Raw genomic sequence first — 17468 nt, forward strand, 5'->3', positions numbered from 1 at the left:
ACTTTTCAAAGTTGGAGTCAAAACAAGTCACATGAGAAGTGTGACTTGCTTTCCTACTTTGGCACCTCCTAAAACTATATCTACACCTACTCTTTTATGTCACATGGAACGTGTGACTTTGTTTTGTACATTAGCATCCCTTATTTAATATCTACACCTTCCTTTTAAAGTTCTACTAAAAACTACACAAAAGTAATTACAAAAAGAGACATACATTTATGCTCATTTATTAATGCTTGGCCTTGCTCCTCAAGGGTTGGGCTTGGGCTTCTTGGGCTTGGCCTTTTTGGGCTTGGGCCTCATCTTTTGAAAAGACTAATAAGAAGAACTTTAAATATTTTGGCCCTTGTCCATTCCTTCTATTAATAACATCTTTTTAATTCTCATCACCAAGTATTTCTCACAATATCGGTGGATGTCGATGGTAGACACCTTTGTCGCCTGTGTTCCCATGTTGAGTAAGGATGTTGAAGTCGGCATTATCTCGGTTGGGAGATGTTATGCAACTGAAAATGTTTGTCATGGTCAAGAGGTCCGCCCAAGACGTCTTTTGTGCTAATTCATGTTTCTTTACCAATCTCCATATTTGTTTTCCTTTCGACATGTTTGTTAAGGTGTACTTCAACTTTTTGAATGTCGTCCCGATGCAGATCCATCCAAACTCATGGGCATCGTTCTAGGCCTTTCGCCTCATATGCCATATGTTGCACCTAAACCGTTCTCCTCAATCCTTTTTGCACTATTATAGTTGTGAGATTACGAACCCAATATGTTTGGGTATCTCTAGTGAGTCAACCGGGGTCTCGCCTTTTCTCCCCTTTCACTTCTTCCGATAAGAATTTTAAGGATGGGCTTTTTAAAGTTTTTGTTGAACTGAATGGATCTCGAATTTTATTTGATGACCAAAATAAGCCAAAGTTTCTCTATTGGATCCGAAATCCGATTCGCTATTAATCGTGGTTGAGGTCTTCCTTTACTATTGAAGACTAGGTAGTTTTTAAGGTTTTTATCAACTACCGAGGAAAATGCCAACCCGAATATGACTCCCTCTACCGATGTGTGGATTTTAATGGAATGTGTACTGGTATGGGACGAGACCGAGCTGACCGAGATCTCCACGGACGGCCTGACTGACCGACACACTTAACCATTAACGCTCAAACCAAGGTCAGTGAAGCTAAACTACCATTAAAAATTAGGTAATGCAACCATAAGTGTGATCCATTCCACTAATCAAGCCCAATAAGGTAAGCCCATTAAAATAATATAAATAGCACATATTCGAAGGAATAAGGTACGTCATTATCACTATACCTACACCCGAGTGTTGAACACCCTCTTTACTGACTTGAGCGTCAAAGTGCTTTCTACAGATACCTCCCCCATTTGGTATTCACCCGAGACTGAGAGCCGAAGGAGTAACGTGACGACCAGAAGGATCACATCAAAGCTCTACCAACCTGCCCGAGGAAAGAAGGAAGACGAAGCCTTCAATAGTTCTCTAGGTCCTATCTCCCTAGCAGGAACAATTGGCGCCCACCGTGGGACCTAGAGAAACTAGCTGAAGAGAGAAAGTAGATGATCTCAACCAGAAGCATGGAAAGGATGACTGAAGCCGACCAGGAAATGTTGTTGCTATCTCTGCAGAGAGAGATGGCCGAGATGAAGAGGATGACAGAAGAAGTTGTCCAAAAGAACGAACAAGAGATGCAGGCTTTCCGAAGGGAGAATGAAGAAGAAGCTGATGGAGGGGGGACTGTCCACTGGGTCGAACAATGTTTTTGGCAGGTCCTTCACCTCCCTTGCCCACCCGAGACCGGTGGAGGAGACGAGAGACAAGGTTCCCACCCACGAGATGGATGGCGAATCCTTCCTTAACAAATTGGTCAGGACGACCATCACGATGGACTCGGCCCGCCGACATCCTTTCACCAGCACTATCGTTGAAGTTCCACTACCGGACAAGTGGAAGGGTTTCAATCGAGACCGATATGACGGGTCGACCGACCCGGGCGAGCATATGGATGCCTACACTACCCATATGAGTCTCTATACCTCGGACGATGTAGTGCTATGTCGAATGTTTCCTAGGTCATTGAAGGGAGCAGCCCTTAGCTTGTTTACCAAGCTCCCACCCAATTTCATTGATAGCTTTGCCACACTAGTGGTGAAGTTTGAGGCCCAGTTCGCCACCAGCAGACCACATCACCTGACCTCAATCGCCCTAGTGGGCATCCACCAGGAAAAGGGAGAGTCTCTAAGAACCTTTGTTGATAGGTTCAGAAAAGTGGCAATGAGCATCCGGAACCTCAGCCCGGACGTTGCCATGCATCATATGCTGACAGCCTTACGCCTAGGGCCCTTTGTTGATAACTTGTGTATGCAGCCAACTGTCAGCCTCGACGAGCTGAGGAAGAGAGTTGTTAAGTATATGCAGCTGGAAGAGCTTAGAGAGATCCGCAACCAGGCCTGTGCCGAGGCCAGTGGAGAGAAGAACAAAGATGACAAGGATCGCCAGGGCCGATCAGGTCAGCGAGGTGATAGGCGCAGGGACAATAGAGATCGAGAATTTGATTCTCGAGATACACACCCCTAACGGCTGAGAGGAGAAGAATTTTGGACGAGGCACTCAACGCCGAGTTGATTCCTCCTCCCAGAAAGATGGCCAGCCCAAACAATACCGACCAAAGGAACCAGTGTCGGTACCACCAGAACAACGGGCACTCCAGGAATGCCATGCTTTGAAAGACAAAATCGAGCAACTCATTCAGGCTGGGCACCTACACCGATTCGTCAGAAATGACCGGGACGCAGGGCTCTCACCTCGCACAGAGGAGCCCTCTAAGAGAAGAAGGTCACCCCAACGGCCTCGAGATGACCGAGATCACAGAGACGACCGCTGGTCTCAGAGAGACGACCCTCCCCAGGAGGCCGAAAGAAGAGGAAACCGAGAGGTTATCAACACTATAGCCGACGGCTTCTCCGGGGGAGGAAGTACAAACAACGCTCGAAAGAAACACCTACGGGAAGTACACCATGATGGCATTTTCATGTGTTCTTCTTGAATCAAAGTAGAAAATAAGGTGCGGAAGCAATGGGTGAGATGATCAAGACCCTCCTAGGAGTTGTGTTGGCCTTGTAGGTGCATGATGAGTATGGTGTTTGAGTGGTTCGGCCAGCTCAAGGGAGAAGGTGAAAGGATTGAAGTTTAGAGCCTAGATTTCTAGGAGAAGTAAAGCTTGTGCACAAAAATGGTAGCATAACCTTACTCAATTAAACTTGAAAATACAAGGTGTAGGCTCCTCCTTTTATAGGCTAAGGAGGACCATAATGCAACCCTAATGCTAGCCAAATGAAATGTAAATGTGAAGCACATGGGTGCACATGGCACATGGGTGCACAAATGAGCACATGGGGAGGGGTGTGTCTAGTTTTTATGCTCACCCCCTCCATGGGCTTTCTAGACCGGCCTTGGTAAATTTAGAGGTTTTTTTAGAAACTCTAAGTTTACCTAGGTTGGTGTTTTAGGTGCCAAAATTAATTCTAAGAAAATTACAAATAAAGTTCCTATGCTAATTTTGACAAGAAATTAAAGTCTACTCTACACTAGAGTTTATGGCATTTGAACATGTAAAAGAACGTCTTCTTGGATCCTCTTGGCCATAACTCTATGGTTGGCCCAAATCTACCCTTTGGTGGGCTTGCATGTGGGCTTGTGCTTGGGCCTCTTCTATCATCCCCTCCCTCTTGAAAAGGATTTGTCCTCAAATCCATTGCTTCTTTTTCTTCATGGCTAGGGGAATGGATGTGGCTGGATGGTGTCCATCATCTCCTCCTTCTTGAGAAGATCTATCCTCAGATCTACAGACTTGATCTCGGATAGCAACCTTTTGCTTCGCCAAAGCTTGTCCTCCTGGATCAAACGTCCACCTATAGAAATAATCAAATAAGGCATATGTGTTAGTTTGCAAATTAATTTTACTAGGTTGCCATTTTTGTTTTTCTTTTGGTTTTGGCAACCTTGGACAAAGTTTCTCTTTTAATGGTTGTGTGTGGTCTCTAATCATCTTATGTATTTTAAAATGTTCATTTGTGGTTACTTTCTCTTTAGGCATAAATCCTATAGAAGATGGTAACAACTTAAAAGGAGAAAGATGATTAAACCCACACATAACTTTAAAAGTAGAAATATAAGTAGTTTTGTGAACTACTTTATGGTATGTTTGCTCACCTCTAGAGTTGTGTGTGCACTTCATGATTATTCTAGGCATAGTAGAAAGAGCTAGATTTTCAAATATATTTTGACCATGCGTTTGAGGATGATAAGAATTTAAAGTGTGCAATTTAGTTGCAAGTTTTCCAAAGGAAATCCTCAAATCATGGTTTGCGTAATTTGGAACTCTATTCAACACTATGCTTGAAGATAAACCATGAAGATGTATCACTTCTCTAGAGAAGAGTTTATCCATAACCATGAAGATTGAATCACAACCTTTTGTTGTCCTAGGGAGTTTTAATATGAAATTTATATCTTCCCAAGGATCATTTGCAAAAGGTGAAGGAGTATAGAGTTTATGAGACATTGCCTTGGGCGTAGTTTGAAAACAAGAATTGTACCTAAGGTAATGTCTTTGAACTTCTTTTCTCATGGGGGACAAAAGTTTTCCTTTTAAAAGCTCTAGAGTTTTATCAACTCTAATTTGTCCCATGAGTTCTCCTTCATGAAGACTTTTTCTCTTATGTGTAAGGATAGTCTCGTTGTGACAACCATTGTTTATAAGGATTTGTACACTTTGCAATGGTTGTCTCAATAAGACATGACAAGTTTCTTTAGGCACTACTTCACATAAAAAATTGTTTTTGTAGATGCTTATAAAAAACTTGACATTCACTTGGTGATATCCTAGCACATATGAGAAATAATCTATTTCATTTTTATCTATGCAAGCTTCTTTTAAAGACTCTTCTTTTTCACTTAGGCTTGCAAGTGTTCCTTTACAAAAGGTAAGGCTTTGAGGTTGTTCAACAAGACACATATTTTTAAAGGTATTTTTAAATCTTTGGTCTTGTTGAATGACCTTGTGGGAAGGAACACTCTTCTCCCACGCCTTTTGTTCTTCAAGGGTCTTCTCATGCTTTTCTTTTTCTTCTTTTTCTTTAGCTTCCCTTTCGACTTCCCCTCTCTTCTTTTGTATTTTTCTTTCCTTTCTTTCTTTATGGGAAGCAAACAATTTTTCTACCCTCATTTCCCAATCTAGGCAAGCTTCTATATTTTCTTTTCCATGGAAATGGGGTTGGTCTACCCTAACCTCTCTTGGGTTTTCTTGTTCTTTTCTATCTCCTCTATGTCTTCTAGGGGGTGCTTGATAATAATCATTTACTCTAATGCTTCCCTCCCCAAAAGAATCATGATCTTTAGAGATATATGCATGAGAAGGTAATTTTTTTAGAATGTGAGACTTCTCATCCTTTGCTTTAGTCAAAACATTAAGTTTAGTCTCACTCTCCAATTGTCTATATGCAATTGATTGCACAGTTTGTGAAACTTCTTTCAAAAGAGTTTTTAAAGATTTTAATTCACTTCCAATAGACTTTGTAGAATGAGAAGAAGAAGACATGGCTAAAGCTTTGTGTATATAGGTGTTTTACTTTGAGAAAGTTTAGGAAAGTTAAAGAAGGTAGTTTTCCAGGTAAGGGAGGTGAGTCACAAAGGACTACTTAAATACCAAGCCTTTTCCTTGCCAAAAACTATCCTCCAATATCTTCACACAAGACTTTCTCTTAGTGAAACACTTAGAACACAAATAAGTTGAGAAATCAATTTTTTTTTTTCAATGCAAGAAAACAATGTATGCTAACTAATTTAACAAAGCTAGTCGGTTTAACACAAAATAAGCATGCAAAGCGTTACTACTAAGCAAAAAGAAAGACAATCACCAACAATTAACAAAATTAAACATGCAAAACGTAGCTATGAAAGCAAAAGAAAAGCAATTACAAACAAGTAACAATTACTAATCAAGAATGCTATACTATTCGGCCCTAGGTGAGGCTTCTTGGACACTTTGAGCCCTTGAAGACACACTCACCGTCTAAAACGTAATTAAAAGAGGTAATTAACAATAAACCAAGTTGCAAAAGAAATAAGAAAACTCCCTTTGTTGTTCCTCCTTTTGGTTAGTGCACTTTTTTGTTGTCTTGATTGTTGATCTCCTAAGTGTTTGTGGTGTTTGTTTCAAGAAAGCTTGTTTCGGCTTTGGCTTTGTCTCCTCCTTAGAATGTTGGCTTTAATTCTCCAATTTCCAGCACCTATTCACAAGGGCTAAACCTTAAACCAAGTCAAATTCCATGCACATAAGCACCAAGGGAGAAATTAAATTCCAGCACCCAAAAAGAGGGGTCAAGGAACAAAAGCAAGAAACAAATTTAATTGAAAGAAAACAGTACCACCAAAAGGATTTATAATATGACAACTTAGAAAGAGATTCAAGAAATTAAAGCAAACAATTAAAGGTACTCAATAAAAGTTGGCACACAAAAAGAATTCCTAAAGAAAAGCACTAGATTAGATGACCAAATAAAAAAAACAGCACCACTGGAAAATGTTGTGGGCCAGAAAACGTGTTTGTTCCCCGATTTATGCTGATCTGTATTTTTGTAATTTGGCTCTGAAATTTGTAATGCAAGATATTCAGGATCTTATCTAAAATCTGGCTTTGGATTCACTCAAAACGGATGCACCATTTTTTTTTAATAAATTTTTCAAAATTGGTGTTCGGTTAGGCCAGCTGGAACGCTTCAGATTTGCACTCTGATCTTAAAAGATTTATCATTTTTTTTATGTTGCTTCTTTTGACCTAATTCTTTTTTTGTCTTTTCTATAACACTTTAAACTTGCATTTTCCAGAAAATCAGAATTTTCCTATGGGTGGAAATATTTTTCTGGGTTAAAACAGCCAAAACAGAGAAGGTGTAAACAGGGGAATCTGAAAACTGGAAACAAAAACAGCAAGATACCAAAGTTTAGACACAATGGAAATTTGTGAAATAGAATTGTGTATGATCTAAACACAATATGAACTCAAACTAAAAATTAAAAAGGCACCAAAGGATCAAAGAACAGCAGATTCAAACAATTTAAAGAGACCCAAAAGCAAGAAACAATCAAGCCAATAATAGGACTACTAAGAATTGTTGACAAATATGGATTCACATGACTTGACACAACATTTATAGATTCAGAAAAATAAAGACTCAAAGCATAAAATGAAGCAAAATTAAGAAAGCAATAAGGACTCAAATTCCTAAAAGAAAAACAGCCACTCAATGGTGTAAGGAATCCTATCACAAGCTGCACAGAATTTGTTCAAGATCAATTGAACAATTGTGCTTTGGTTGGATCTTCCATAAGCACACCAAGAACAATTTAAAAAGTAAAAAACAGCAAGACAAGTATGGAATTTAAATGACAATATGAAATAAAGAAGAACTGAAAATTTAAAAGACCAAGCTACTCATCTTGAAGAACCAAAAGCTCTGATACCAAATGATGGCATTTTCATGTGTTCTTCTTGAATCAAAGTAGAAAATAAGGTGCGGAAGCAATGGGTGAGATGATCAAGACCCTCCTAGGAGTTGTGTTGGCCTTGTAGGTGCATGATGAGTATGGTGTTTGAGTGGTTCGGCCAACTCAAGGGAGAAGGTGAAAGGATTGAAGTTTAGAGCCTAGATTTCTAGGAGAAGTAAAGCTTGTGCACAAAAATGGCAGCATAACCTTACTCAATTAAACTTGAAAATACAAGGTGTAGGCTCCTCCTTTTATAGGCTAAGGAGGACCATAATGCAACCCTAATGCTAGCCAAATGAAATGTAAATGTGAAGCACATGGGTGCACATGGCACATGGGTGCACAAATGAGCACATGGGGAGGGGTGTGTCTAGTTTTTATGCTCACCCCCTCCATGGGCTTTCTAGACCGGCCTTGGTAAATTTAGAGGTTTTTTTAGAAACTCTAAGTTTACCTAGGTTGGTGTTTTAGGTGCCAAAATTAATTCTAAGAAAATTACAAATAAAGTTCCTATGCTAATTTTGACAAGAAATTAAAGTCTACTCTACACTAGAGTTTATGGCATTTGAACATGTAAAAGAACGTCTTCTTGGATCCTCTTGGCCATAACTCTATGGTTGGCCCAAATCTACCCTTTGGTGGGCTTGCATGTGGGCTTGTGCTTGGGCCTCTTCCATCACACCAGGTGAATGCAGTGCCATTCCGACCGAGGATGCCACCCATCACCTTCATGGATGATGACTTCAAAGGCATGGATTACCGCCAGGACAAAACCATGGTGATATCAGTCGATATAGACCAATTCACGATTAGGAAGACCCTTGTGCACCAAGGGAGTTTAGTAAACATCCTCTACTGGTAAACGTTTAAAGTTATGTGGATACCCGAGGTCGAGGTGGTGCCTTACGACGACCATGTAGTCGAATTCTCGGGTGAAAGGGTGGGTACCAAGGGCTACATCGAGCTCTACACCACCTTCTATCAAGAGAAAAGCAGCAAGACGATAAGAATCTGGTATTTGGCGATCAACGCCAATACCTCCTACAACATTCTCCTTGAGCGACCGTCCACCAACCGGCTGATGGCGATCGTATCGACTCCTCACCTAGCAATGAAGTTCCCGTCGCCAACGGGAGATATCCTTACAGTCCACGTGGAATAGAAGGAGGCATGAGAATGCTATGCCGAAAGCCTCCAAGTGGAACCTTTGAGGAACGATATCTCTCACAAGAGAAAATCCTCTTGAAAGGATCTCTCACCCCGAGAGGCCCGACCGATGTCAGTAGAACCAACCGTTGCGTTGGTAGACCTAGACCCGCGGGTGACCGAGGATAGGTTGGAGGCCAGGGAAGAGTTGAGGCGAGTACCGCTTCTGAATGAAGAACACGGTACTGTTGTTGGAACGGCCATGGCAGCTGCCGAGGCCGAGATAATGCATGTCGCACTAAAGAAGAATGTAGATTTGTTTGCGTGGATGTCGTCCGACATGCCGGGTGTAAGCCCGGACATCACCACCCACAAGTTGTTAGTGTTTAAGAAAGCACGACCGATCTCCCAGAAGAAGAAGGATTACGGAAATGAAAAACGCTAGCAGCAAAAGCAAAAGTCGAGAAGCTTTTGTCGGCCGGGTTCATACGAGGGCCCGATACATGACTTGGCTGGCCAACGTTGTCATGGTCACCAAGCCGAACGGTAACTGGAGGATGTGTGTCAACTGCAGAAACCTTAACAGCGCATGCCCGAAGGACTCCTACCCCTTATCGAACATCGACCGCCTGGTAGATAGGGTGGTTGACTATAAAATTCTAAGTTTCCTAGACTCTTATTCTGGCTACAACCAAATAAGTATGCACCCCAAGGGTAAGGAGAAGACGGCCTTCATGACGGCCGAGGCCAACTACTACTATGAGGTCATGTCGTTCGGCCTCAAGAACACATGGGTGACCTACCAGCGCCTCATGGACAAGATCTTCCAAGAGCTAATCGGTCAGTGTGTAGAGGTTTATGTGGACGACATCGTGGTGAAGTCAGACTCCTTTAACCAGCATGTGGAAGACCTCGAGGAGGTCTTCAAAGCCCTCAGAGGGGCCAATATGAAGCTCAACCCCGAGAAGTGCACTTTCGGGGCTGAGGGAGGGAAGTTCATGGGTTTCATGCTCACCCATAGGGGGATAGAGGCTATTCCCGAAAAATGCCAAGCCATAGTCGGCATGAGAACTCCAAAGAACATCAAGGAGGTACAATAGCTCCTAGGGCACCTGACAGCCTTCTCAAGATTTGTCCCTCGACTGGTCGAGCGGACGAGACCGATGGTACATCTACTTTGGAAGGCTGCCAAGTTCAGCTGGGACGACAAATGCGAGGAAATCTTCAAGCAGTTGAAGGATTTCCTAACATCTCCATCAGTTAAACAGAAGCCGAGACTCGACCAACCCATCCTGGTATACCTGGCAATCTCGGAAGAGGCAATCAATGTTGCATTGGTGCAGGAGGTCGAGAACGAGGAATGACCGGCATAATTCGTCAGTCAGACGCTCCATGCGGCCGAGACGAGGTATCAAATGATCGAAAAGGTGGCGCTCGCCCTGGTCCTCACAGCAAGGAGGATGCGCCCATACTTCCAGAATCATTCAATCATTGTAAGGACTGACTACCCCATCTTTAAAATTTTATCTAAACCTGACCTTGCAGGGAGGATGATAGGATGGTCGTGTTGAATCAAGTGTGATCAAAAGCTTTGAAGAATCCAAATCCTAGCGTTTGATGGAAGGCTGAAGTTGCTTGGAGTTGTTGTTGTGTTTTTAGAGTAGGATCTAGGTAGTTATCTTTGTAATCCACTCTTTGTTGAATCTAAATCTTTTTTCAATGGCTGAAAAACTACCTTTTGGAGAGGGTGCTTCAATCAACATACCACCTCTATTCTGTGGTTTGAATTATCAATTCTGGAAAGTTAGAATGAAAATCTTTGTTGAATCTTTTGACAAGGGAATTTGGGATGCAATTGAAAATGGTCCTTTTATTCCAAAATTTGAAAAAGATGGATCTTCCATTGAAAAACCTTGGTCTCAATGGACTGTCTCAATGGACTGATTATGAAAACAAGAAGGCCAAATTGGATTGTATTGCTAAGAACATCATAACATTTGCCTTGAATTTGGATTAATTTTTCAGGATTTCTCAATGCTCATCGGCCAAGGAGATGTGGGACACTTTGGAGGTGACTCATGAAGGAACCAATGATGTGAAGAGAGCTAGAAAGCATACTCTAATTCAGGAATATGAAATGTTTAGAATGCTTAAGGGTGAGCCAATCGCTGAAGTACAAAAGATGTTCACCCACATCAATAACCACCTTATGAGCCTTGGGAAAACCTTTGATAAAGAAGAACTAAACATCAAGATCCTCAAGTGTCTTGATAGATCATGGCAACCTAAGGTAACAACAATTTCTGAATCAAAAGATTTGACATCCTTGACAACGGCTTCATTGTTTGGTAAACTTAGAGAACATGAGTTAGAAATGAATAGACTCAATGTTCAAGAAAGTGAAGACAAGCATGTGAGAAGCATTGCCTTGAAAGCTGCCAAGCACAAAACCAAGCAAGAGTCAAGTGATGAAAGTGAAGAAAAAAACCTTAGTTTGTTGTCCAAAAAGTTTAGTAGATTCTTGAAAAGAAATCGCAACAAAGAAGCCAACAAAGAAAGGTATGACAACAAGAAAACCAGTGATTTCAATTCTAACAATTATACTTGCTTTGGTTGTGGTGAACAAGGGCACATAAAAGCAGATTACTCAAACAAAGAAAGCAATGAAAAGAAATCAAGCTACAAGGAGAAAAAGGGAAATTCAAGAAGAGCATATATTGCTTGGGATGAAAATGAAGTCTCCTCATCAAGCTGCTCATCAAGTGAAGATGAAAAGGAAAACATATGCTTGATTGCAGAAGGAGATGATGAGTCATGTAGCTCAAGCAATGTAAGTTCATGTGCTTCCCTAAGTGCTGAAAATTATAGTAAATTGCTTCAAGCTTTTCAAGAAACTCATGAAGATGTTAACTGATTGGTTCTCTCAAACAACCGATTGAAAGGGCCTAACAACTGGCTTGAAAATAGGGTTAAGACACTTGAAGAAGAGCTGGAAAAATCAAAAATTGATTTTGAAAAGCTGGAAAAATCAAAAATTGATTTTGAAAAGCTTGAAAAACATTGCAAAAACTCTTCTCATGTGTGTGACTCTCTTGTTTGTGAAAATTGTGAAAATCTTGAAAGAAAGTTCATTATCTTGTTAGAACTGTGGATAAGCTTTCAAAGGAAAAATCCAACTTTGAGAGTGTCTTAGCATCTCAAAATTGTGTTTTTGGAAGAGCTGGATTAGGTTTTAATCCACAGAACAAGTAAGATAATTTTCAAAGAAATTTTCAAAACACCCAGTAAAACAACCGATTGTTACGTCGAAACAACCGATTGTTACATGCTTTTATTGCATGAAAAGAGGTGATGTGATTCCAATAGCCACATAGAGAAAGGTTCTTGACCTTCTTAGGAATCACCTTGAGTTGGACATTATAGAGGCACTTTTCTTAGAGTTGGATCATTGTTCTAAGACAAGAAGTCACCAAAAACTAGTACCAAATCCCAAACTCATTAGGATGCTCCAATTATAGTCAAATTGAACCGATTAAAGTGAAAGAAAAACAAAGGAACAAGATGAATGGACAGAAATATAAAACGGCCGAACCAAAAACTCATAAAAACAGCAAGAACACCAAACCAAAACTCAAGAACACAAGCTAACAAAAACAATTGAAAGAGGAGAAAGGAAGGAGAGAAGAATTGCTCATGAAGATGGAAGGATGATGGATGATCTCGCCACTAGAAGTGTGGAATGCTCCTAGATGAGAGTGATGCCGCCACTTGAGGACTCCATTGATCCATCAAGATAAGACTAGAGAAGAAGGCTCAAAAGCTCTCCAAAGTTCACTCAAAATTTGAGTAGAGTTTTCTTAGATTAATTCCAATATGAAGTTTACAAAGAGAGCACCTCTATTTATAGCCTAAGGTGCTGAAATGTAAGCTACACAAATTCAAAAACTCCCTCCTAAAAAGCTTCTAGAATTGGCGCCTAAAACAAAGCATGAGGAAGGTGTGACCTCTTCCTTCACTTTGGCACCTCCTTTTCTACTCCTACACCTATCTACTAACACACACCCCCTAAGACTCCTAACTAAAGACTAAAAGATGCTTTAACAATAGAGGTTTCTAATGTTTCCCTCTAAGCACCTTCAAACAATATTCTTTATTATTTAAAACTTGGCCTTGCCCTTCATAGGATGGACTTGGGCTTGGGCTTGGGCTTTGGGCTTGGGCCTCTCTTTATTTTATGTCTTCTTTTAATTTGGAGAAGACTAGAAGGAAGAAATTCAAGTGTGACGGTGAATTGCCTCTTCCTTCATTAATAAAAACCTCCTTTACTTGACTCTCATCATACTCCCCGAGTTGGAGAGAATTCGTCCACGAATTCTGAATCCCTGCATATAACAAAGTCAGTTTACTTTTACAATCAAAAGTGTAAGAAAAAGGAAGACATGACTTAGCAGATGGAAACAAAGGGATTGCAGAAAAGGATGTCCTATAAATCGACCAAGTTGGAAAAATTTGTTTGGGAATGATGATGTTTTTTGGAAAAAGACCTCTTAAATGGTGAAACCCATTAGGAGGTATGAAAAAATCATCCCTAAGATATTTTAACCAAGGTGGTGTTGAAATAGGAACCTTGGGTAATGAAAAAGATAAAGAAGAAGAAGACCTTGGAGGGTCCATTTGAGGTATAGCACGAGTCAACATGATGGATTTAGAGGAGAAAATGGTGTGACTCGGTGTAGTACTTACTTCTTTTTCTTTCTCATTTTCTCTTTTAGTTTTCATTTTTATTTGGTCCTCATGAACCTCTTTGGGAGAGAGGGGTTTTAATATAACCTTGCGCCCTAGGAAGGAAAAAGACATTGTATTGGATAGGCCATCATGTAAAACATGTCTATCATATTGCCAAGGCCTTCCTAAAAGAAGATGAGATGCTTCCATGGGCACAACATCACATAAAACCTCATCTTTATACTTTCCTATTGCAAAGTAAATGAGGACTTGTTTATTCACCATGATTTCACCTACTTCACTAAGCCATTGTAATTTGTAGGGCTTGGTATGAGAGATAATGGGTAAGGCTAACTTCTCCACAACTCTTGTACTAGCCACATTAGTGCAACTTCCCCCATCAATAATCAAGGAACATAACTTGTTGTTGATAAGACATCGGGTGTGAAAAATATTTTCTCTTTGAGTATCATTTAAAGATTTTGGAATTGTGCCCAACATACGTCTTACCATCAATAAGTCACCTTCACAAGGACTTTGACTCTCATTTTCACCTGATGGTCTAGAAGGTGAAGAATGCCTAGGTGAATTGGAATCATGCCCACTAACTACAATGCCTTCATGCATGTACATACTTCGTTTAGAAGGGCAATTAGCAGCAATGTGACCATATCCCAAACATTTAAAACACTTTTGACTAGATGATTTTATTGGGGATTTAGGCCTAGAAGTAGATGGCGTAGGATCCTTGGGTTTGAAAGAAGAATCTTTGGAAGGAAATTTTGAAAAAGGCTTTTTGTTCTTCCAAGAATTGTTGTAGTAATCATCTTTGGGAATATTTTTAAAAATATTTTTCTTTGCAAGTTGGGCTTCCACCTTTATTGCAAGATGAACTAAAGAGCCCAATGATGAATACTCTTGTAATTCAACAATGTCTTGAATATCCTTCCTATGACCACTCACAAACCTAGCAATCATAGCTTCCTCACATTCCTCTAATTCAATTTTAAGCACAAGCGTTTCTAGCTCTTTATAATATTCATCCACATTTAGCGTGCCTTGTTGAAACCGTTGGAGTCTCAACATGAGGTCTTTCCTAAAATGTGGGGGCACAAATCTAGCGCGCATTTGATCCTTTAAAGAGTTCCAAGAGTCCACGGGAGGACCCTTGTGATAGATAATGTCCTTTACAATTCCATGCCACCATTTCATGGCATAATCACTAAACTCTAGGGTGGCTAGCTTAAGCTTATGCTCATCTTGGATCTCATGGATCTCAAATATTTGTTCACACTTAGCCTCCCAATCTAAATATACATTAGGATCACTAGAGCCATTAAAACAAGGAAGCTTGACCGAAGGTAGCCTAGCCTTTGCATCTTGGTAGTAACCATTGCCGTAGTGATGCCTTTCTCCTTGATGATGAGGTCTTTGTCCATGAAATTGTGGTGGATTCCTCCTTCTCCTATGCTCTTCTTCACGGCCAAAATCATTTGAAGAGGCTCTTGAAGATGGTCTATGAGAATGATGCCCATCATGGATAGAAGGAGATGGTCTAGCTTGTTGGACCTCCATCTTTTGCATTTTCTCTTCCAAGCGTCTAATAGTTCTTTGTGCTTCATGTAATTCACCAAGGATTGAAGCTTTGGAAGGAGAATTCTGCTTGTAGGATGCATCACTTGAAAATCCAGCCATTTGAAATTAAAAACAGCAAACACACAAAACAGCAAACAAGTCAAGAAACAAAATTAGCAAAAACAGTGAGTGTTTTAAGCAAAAATGCCGAAGTGAATTGAGGCAGAAAAATAGGTCACTCTCAAAGAAATAATGTCCTTGCACCAATCTGATCTTGAGGCCTTGGAATCCTCAAATGAAAGATGTCAAAGCGAGCACACCAATCTCAAAAGCAACCACCACAAAACTAATGAAACAATAAAGACAAACAAGAAAAGGTATAAGCAAGGAAAGGTAATTGCAAAAGGAAAACTATATGTAAGACAAACTCAAAGAGTAAGAATGAAAGACAATCAAGAAAATAAAGAACTCAATGAGAAAAGTAGGCACACAAAAGAATACTTAAGGAAAAGCACTAGAGTAGATGAAGAAAACAAAAATTTAGCTACTGGAAAAAAAAAAATTTAATGCAAACTGTGCTTGATATTCACTGATTTAACTGGAATGATGTAGAGCGAACTGGATTATGAAATTTAAACCACAGAAACTTCAAGATGTTAACTCAACAATGGCACTGGAATCAATTAAAAACAGTAAGCCAATTAATTGAGATAATTTTTTTAAAATCGCTGCCAGATTACCGTATTCTTTTCGGCAGAATTGTACACTTTTTTTATTTTATTTATCATTTTTTGTGTACTTTGAATTTTTGAATGATTCTTTTTTCTATTCTTTTATAACACTTTGAATATCAGAATTTCAGAATTTTCCAGTGATTAAATCAATTGCAATAAGGAAAAACAGTAAGCACTTGTTTTTAGAAACAGAGGAATCCTAATAGGAATAAAAAACAAAATTATGAACTAGCAAAGACATAATGGAAAATGATGTATTGGAACTTGTATAGGTCTAGAATACAAGTATGAACTCAATTCTAAAAAGAAAAATGCACAAAGGATCAATATCAATTCAGAAAATTATATGACACTAAAGCAAGAAACAATCAAAAACAATAAAAGTACTACTAGAAGTAATGACAATTATGGAATAACATGACTAAGACAAAACTTGACATGATTCAAAAAGGAAAATACTCAAACATATGATAGGCAAAAGAATTAAAACAGCAAGCAAACTCAAAATAAGCCTAAAACAGAAACTTAAATTGCAAGAAAATTAAAAGAGCTCTTGAAATAAAGTGCACACAAATCAACAATTAAACAAGAATGAACCTAAGACTCATGATACCACATGATGTGATTCCAATAGCCACATAGAGAAAGGTTCTTGACCTTCTTAGGAATCACCTTGAGTTGGACATTATAGAGGCACTTTTCTTAGAGTTGGATCATTGTTCTAAGACAAGAAGTCACTAAAAACTAGTACCAAATCCCAAACTCATTAGGATGCTCCAATTATAGTCAAATTGAACCGATTAAAGTGAAAGAAAAACAAAGGAACAAGATGAATGGACAGAAATATAAAACTGCCGAACCAAAAACTCATAAAAACAGCAAGAACACCAAACCAAAACTCAAGAACACAAGCTAACAAAAACAATTGAAAGAGGAGAAAGGAAGGAGAGAAGAATTGCTCATGAAGATGGAAAGATGATGGATGATCTCGCCACTAGAAGTGTGGAATGCTCCTAGATGAGAGTGATGCCGCCACTTGAGGACTCCATTGATCCATCAAGATAAGACTAGAGAAGAAGGCTCAAAAGCTCTCCAAAGTTCACTCAAAATTTGAGTAGAGTTTTCTTAGATTAATTCCAATCTGAAATTTACAAAGAGAGCACCTCTATTTATAGCCTAAGGTGCTGAAATGTAAGCTACACAAATTCAAAAACTCCCTCCTAAAAAGCTTCTAGAATTGGCGCCTATAACAAAGCATGAGGAAGGTGTGACCTCTTCCTTCACTTTGGCACCTCCTTTTCTACTCCTACACCTATCTACTAACACACCCCCCCTAAGACTCCTAACTAAAGACTAAAAGATGCTTTAACAATAGAGGTTTCTAATGTTTCCCTCTAAGCACCTTCAAACAATATCCTTTATTATTTAAAACTTGGCCTTGCCCTTCATAGGATGGACTTGGGCTTGGGCTTGGGCTTGGGCTTTGGGCTTGGGCCTCTCTTTATTTTATGTCTTCTTTTAATTTGGAGAAGACTAGAAGGAAGAACTTCAAGTGTGATGGTGAATTGCCTCTTCCTTCATTAATAAAAACCTCCTTTACTTGACTCTCATCAAGAGGCCATTCTGTTAGATTCTGCAAAATAAGGAAATATTTTGTTCCCAGAGGTTTTATGAAGTGGATTCCTAAAGGCTGTGAGGTTTCAAATGATAAAGATAAATCA

At 39.6% G+C, this 17468-nt stretch overlaps 1 protein-coding gene across 1 annotated transcript; it reads left to right on the forward strand.

Annotated features, from left to right (window-relative positions):
• The first annotated feature begins 1903 nt into the window (after positions 1–1903).
• On the forward strand, positions 1904–2596 carry LOC137838298 (uncharacterized). Its single transcript, XM_068647549.1, has one exon. It carries the CDS (start codon positions 1904–1906, stop codon positions 2594–2596), a length of 693 nt encoding a protein of 230 aa, XP_068503650.1.
• Positions 2597–17468: the final 14872 nt, after the last annotated feature.

This window comes from Phaseolus vulgaris, chromosome 4 (genome assembly GCF_000499845.2).
Source record: "Phaseolus vulgaris cultivar G19833 chromosome 4, P. vulgaris v2.0, whole genome shotgun sequence".
NCBI lineage: Eukaryota > Viridiplantae > Streptophyta > Magnoliopsida > Fabales > Fabaceae > Phaseolus > Phaseolus vulgaris.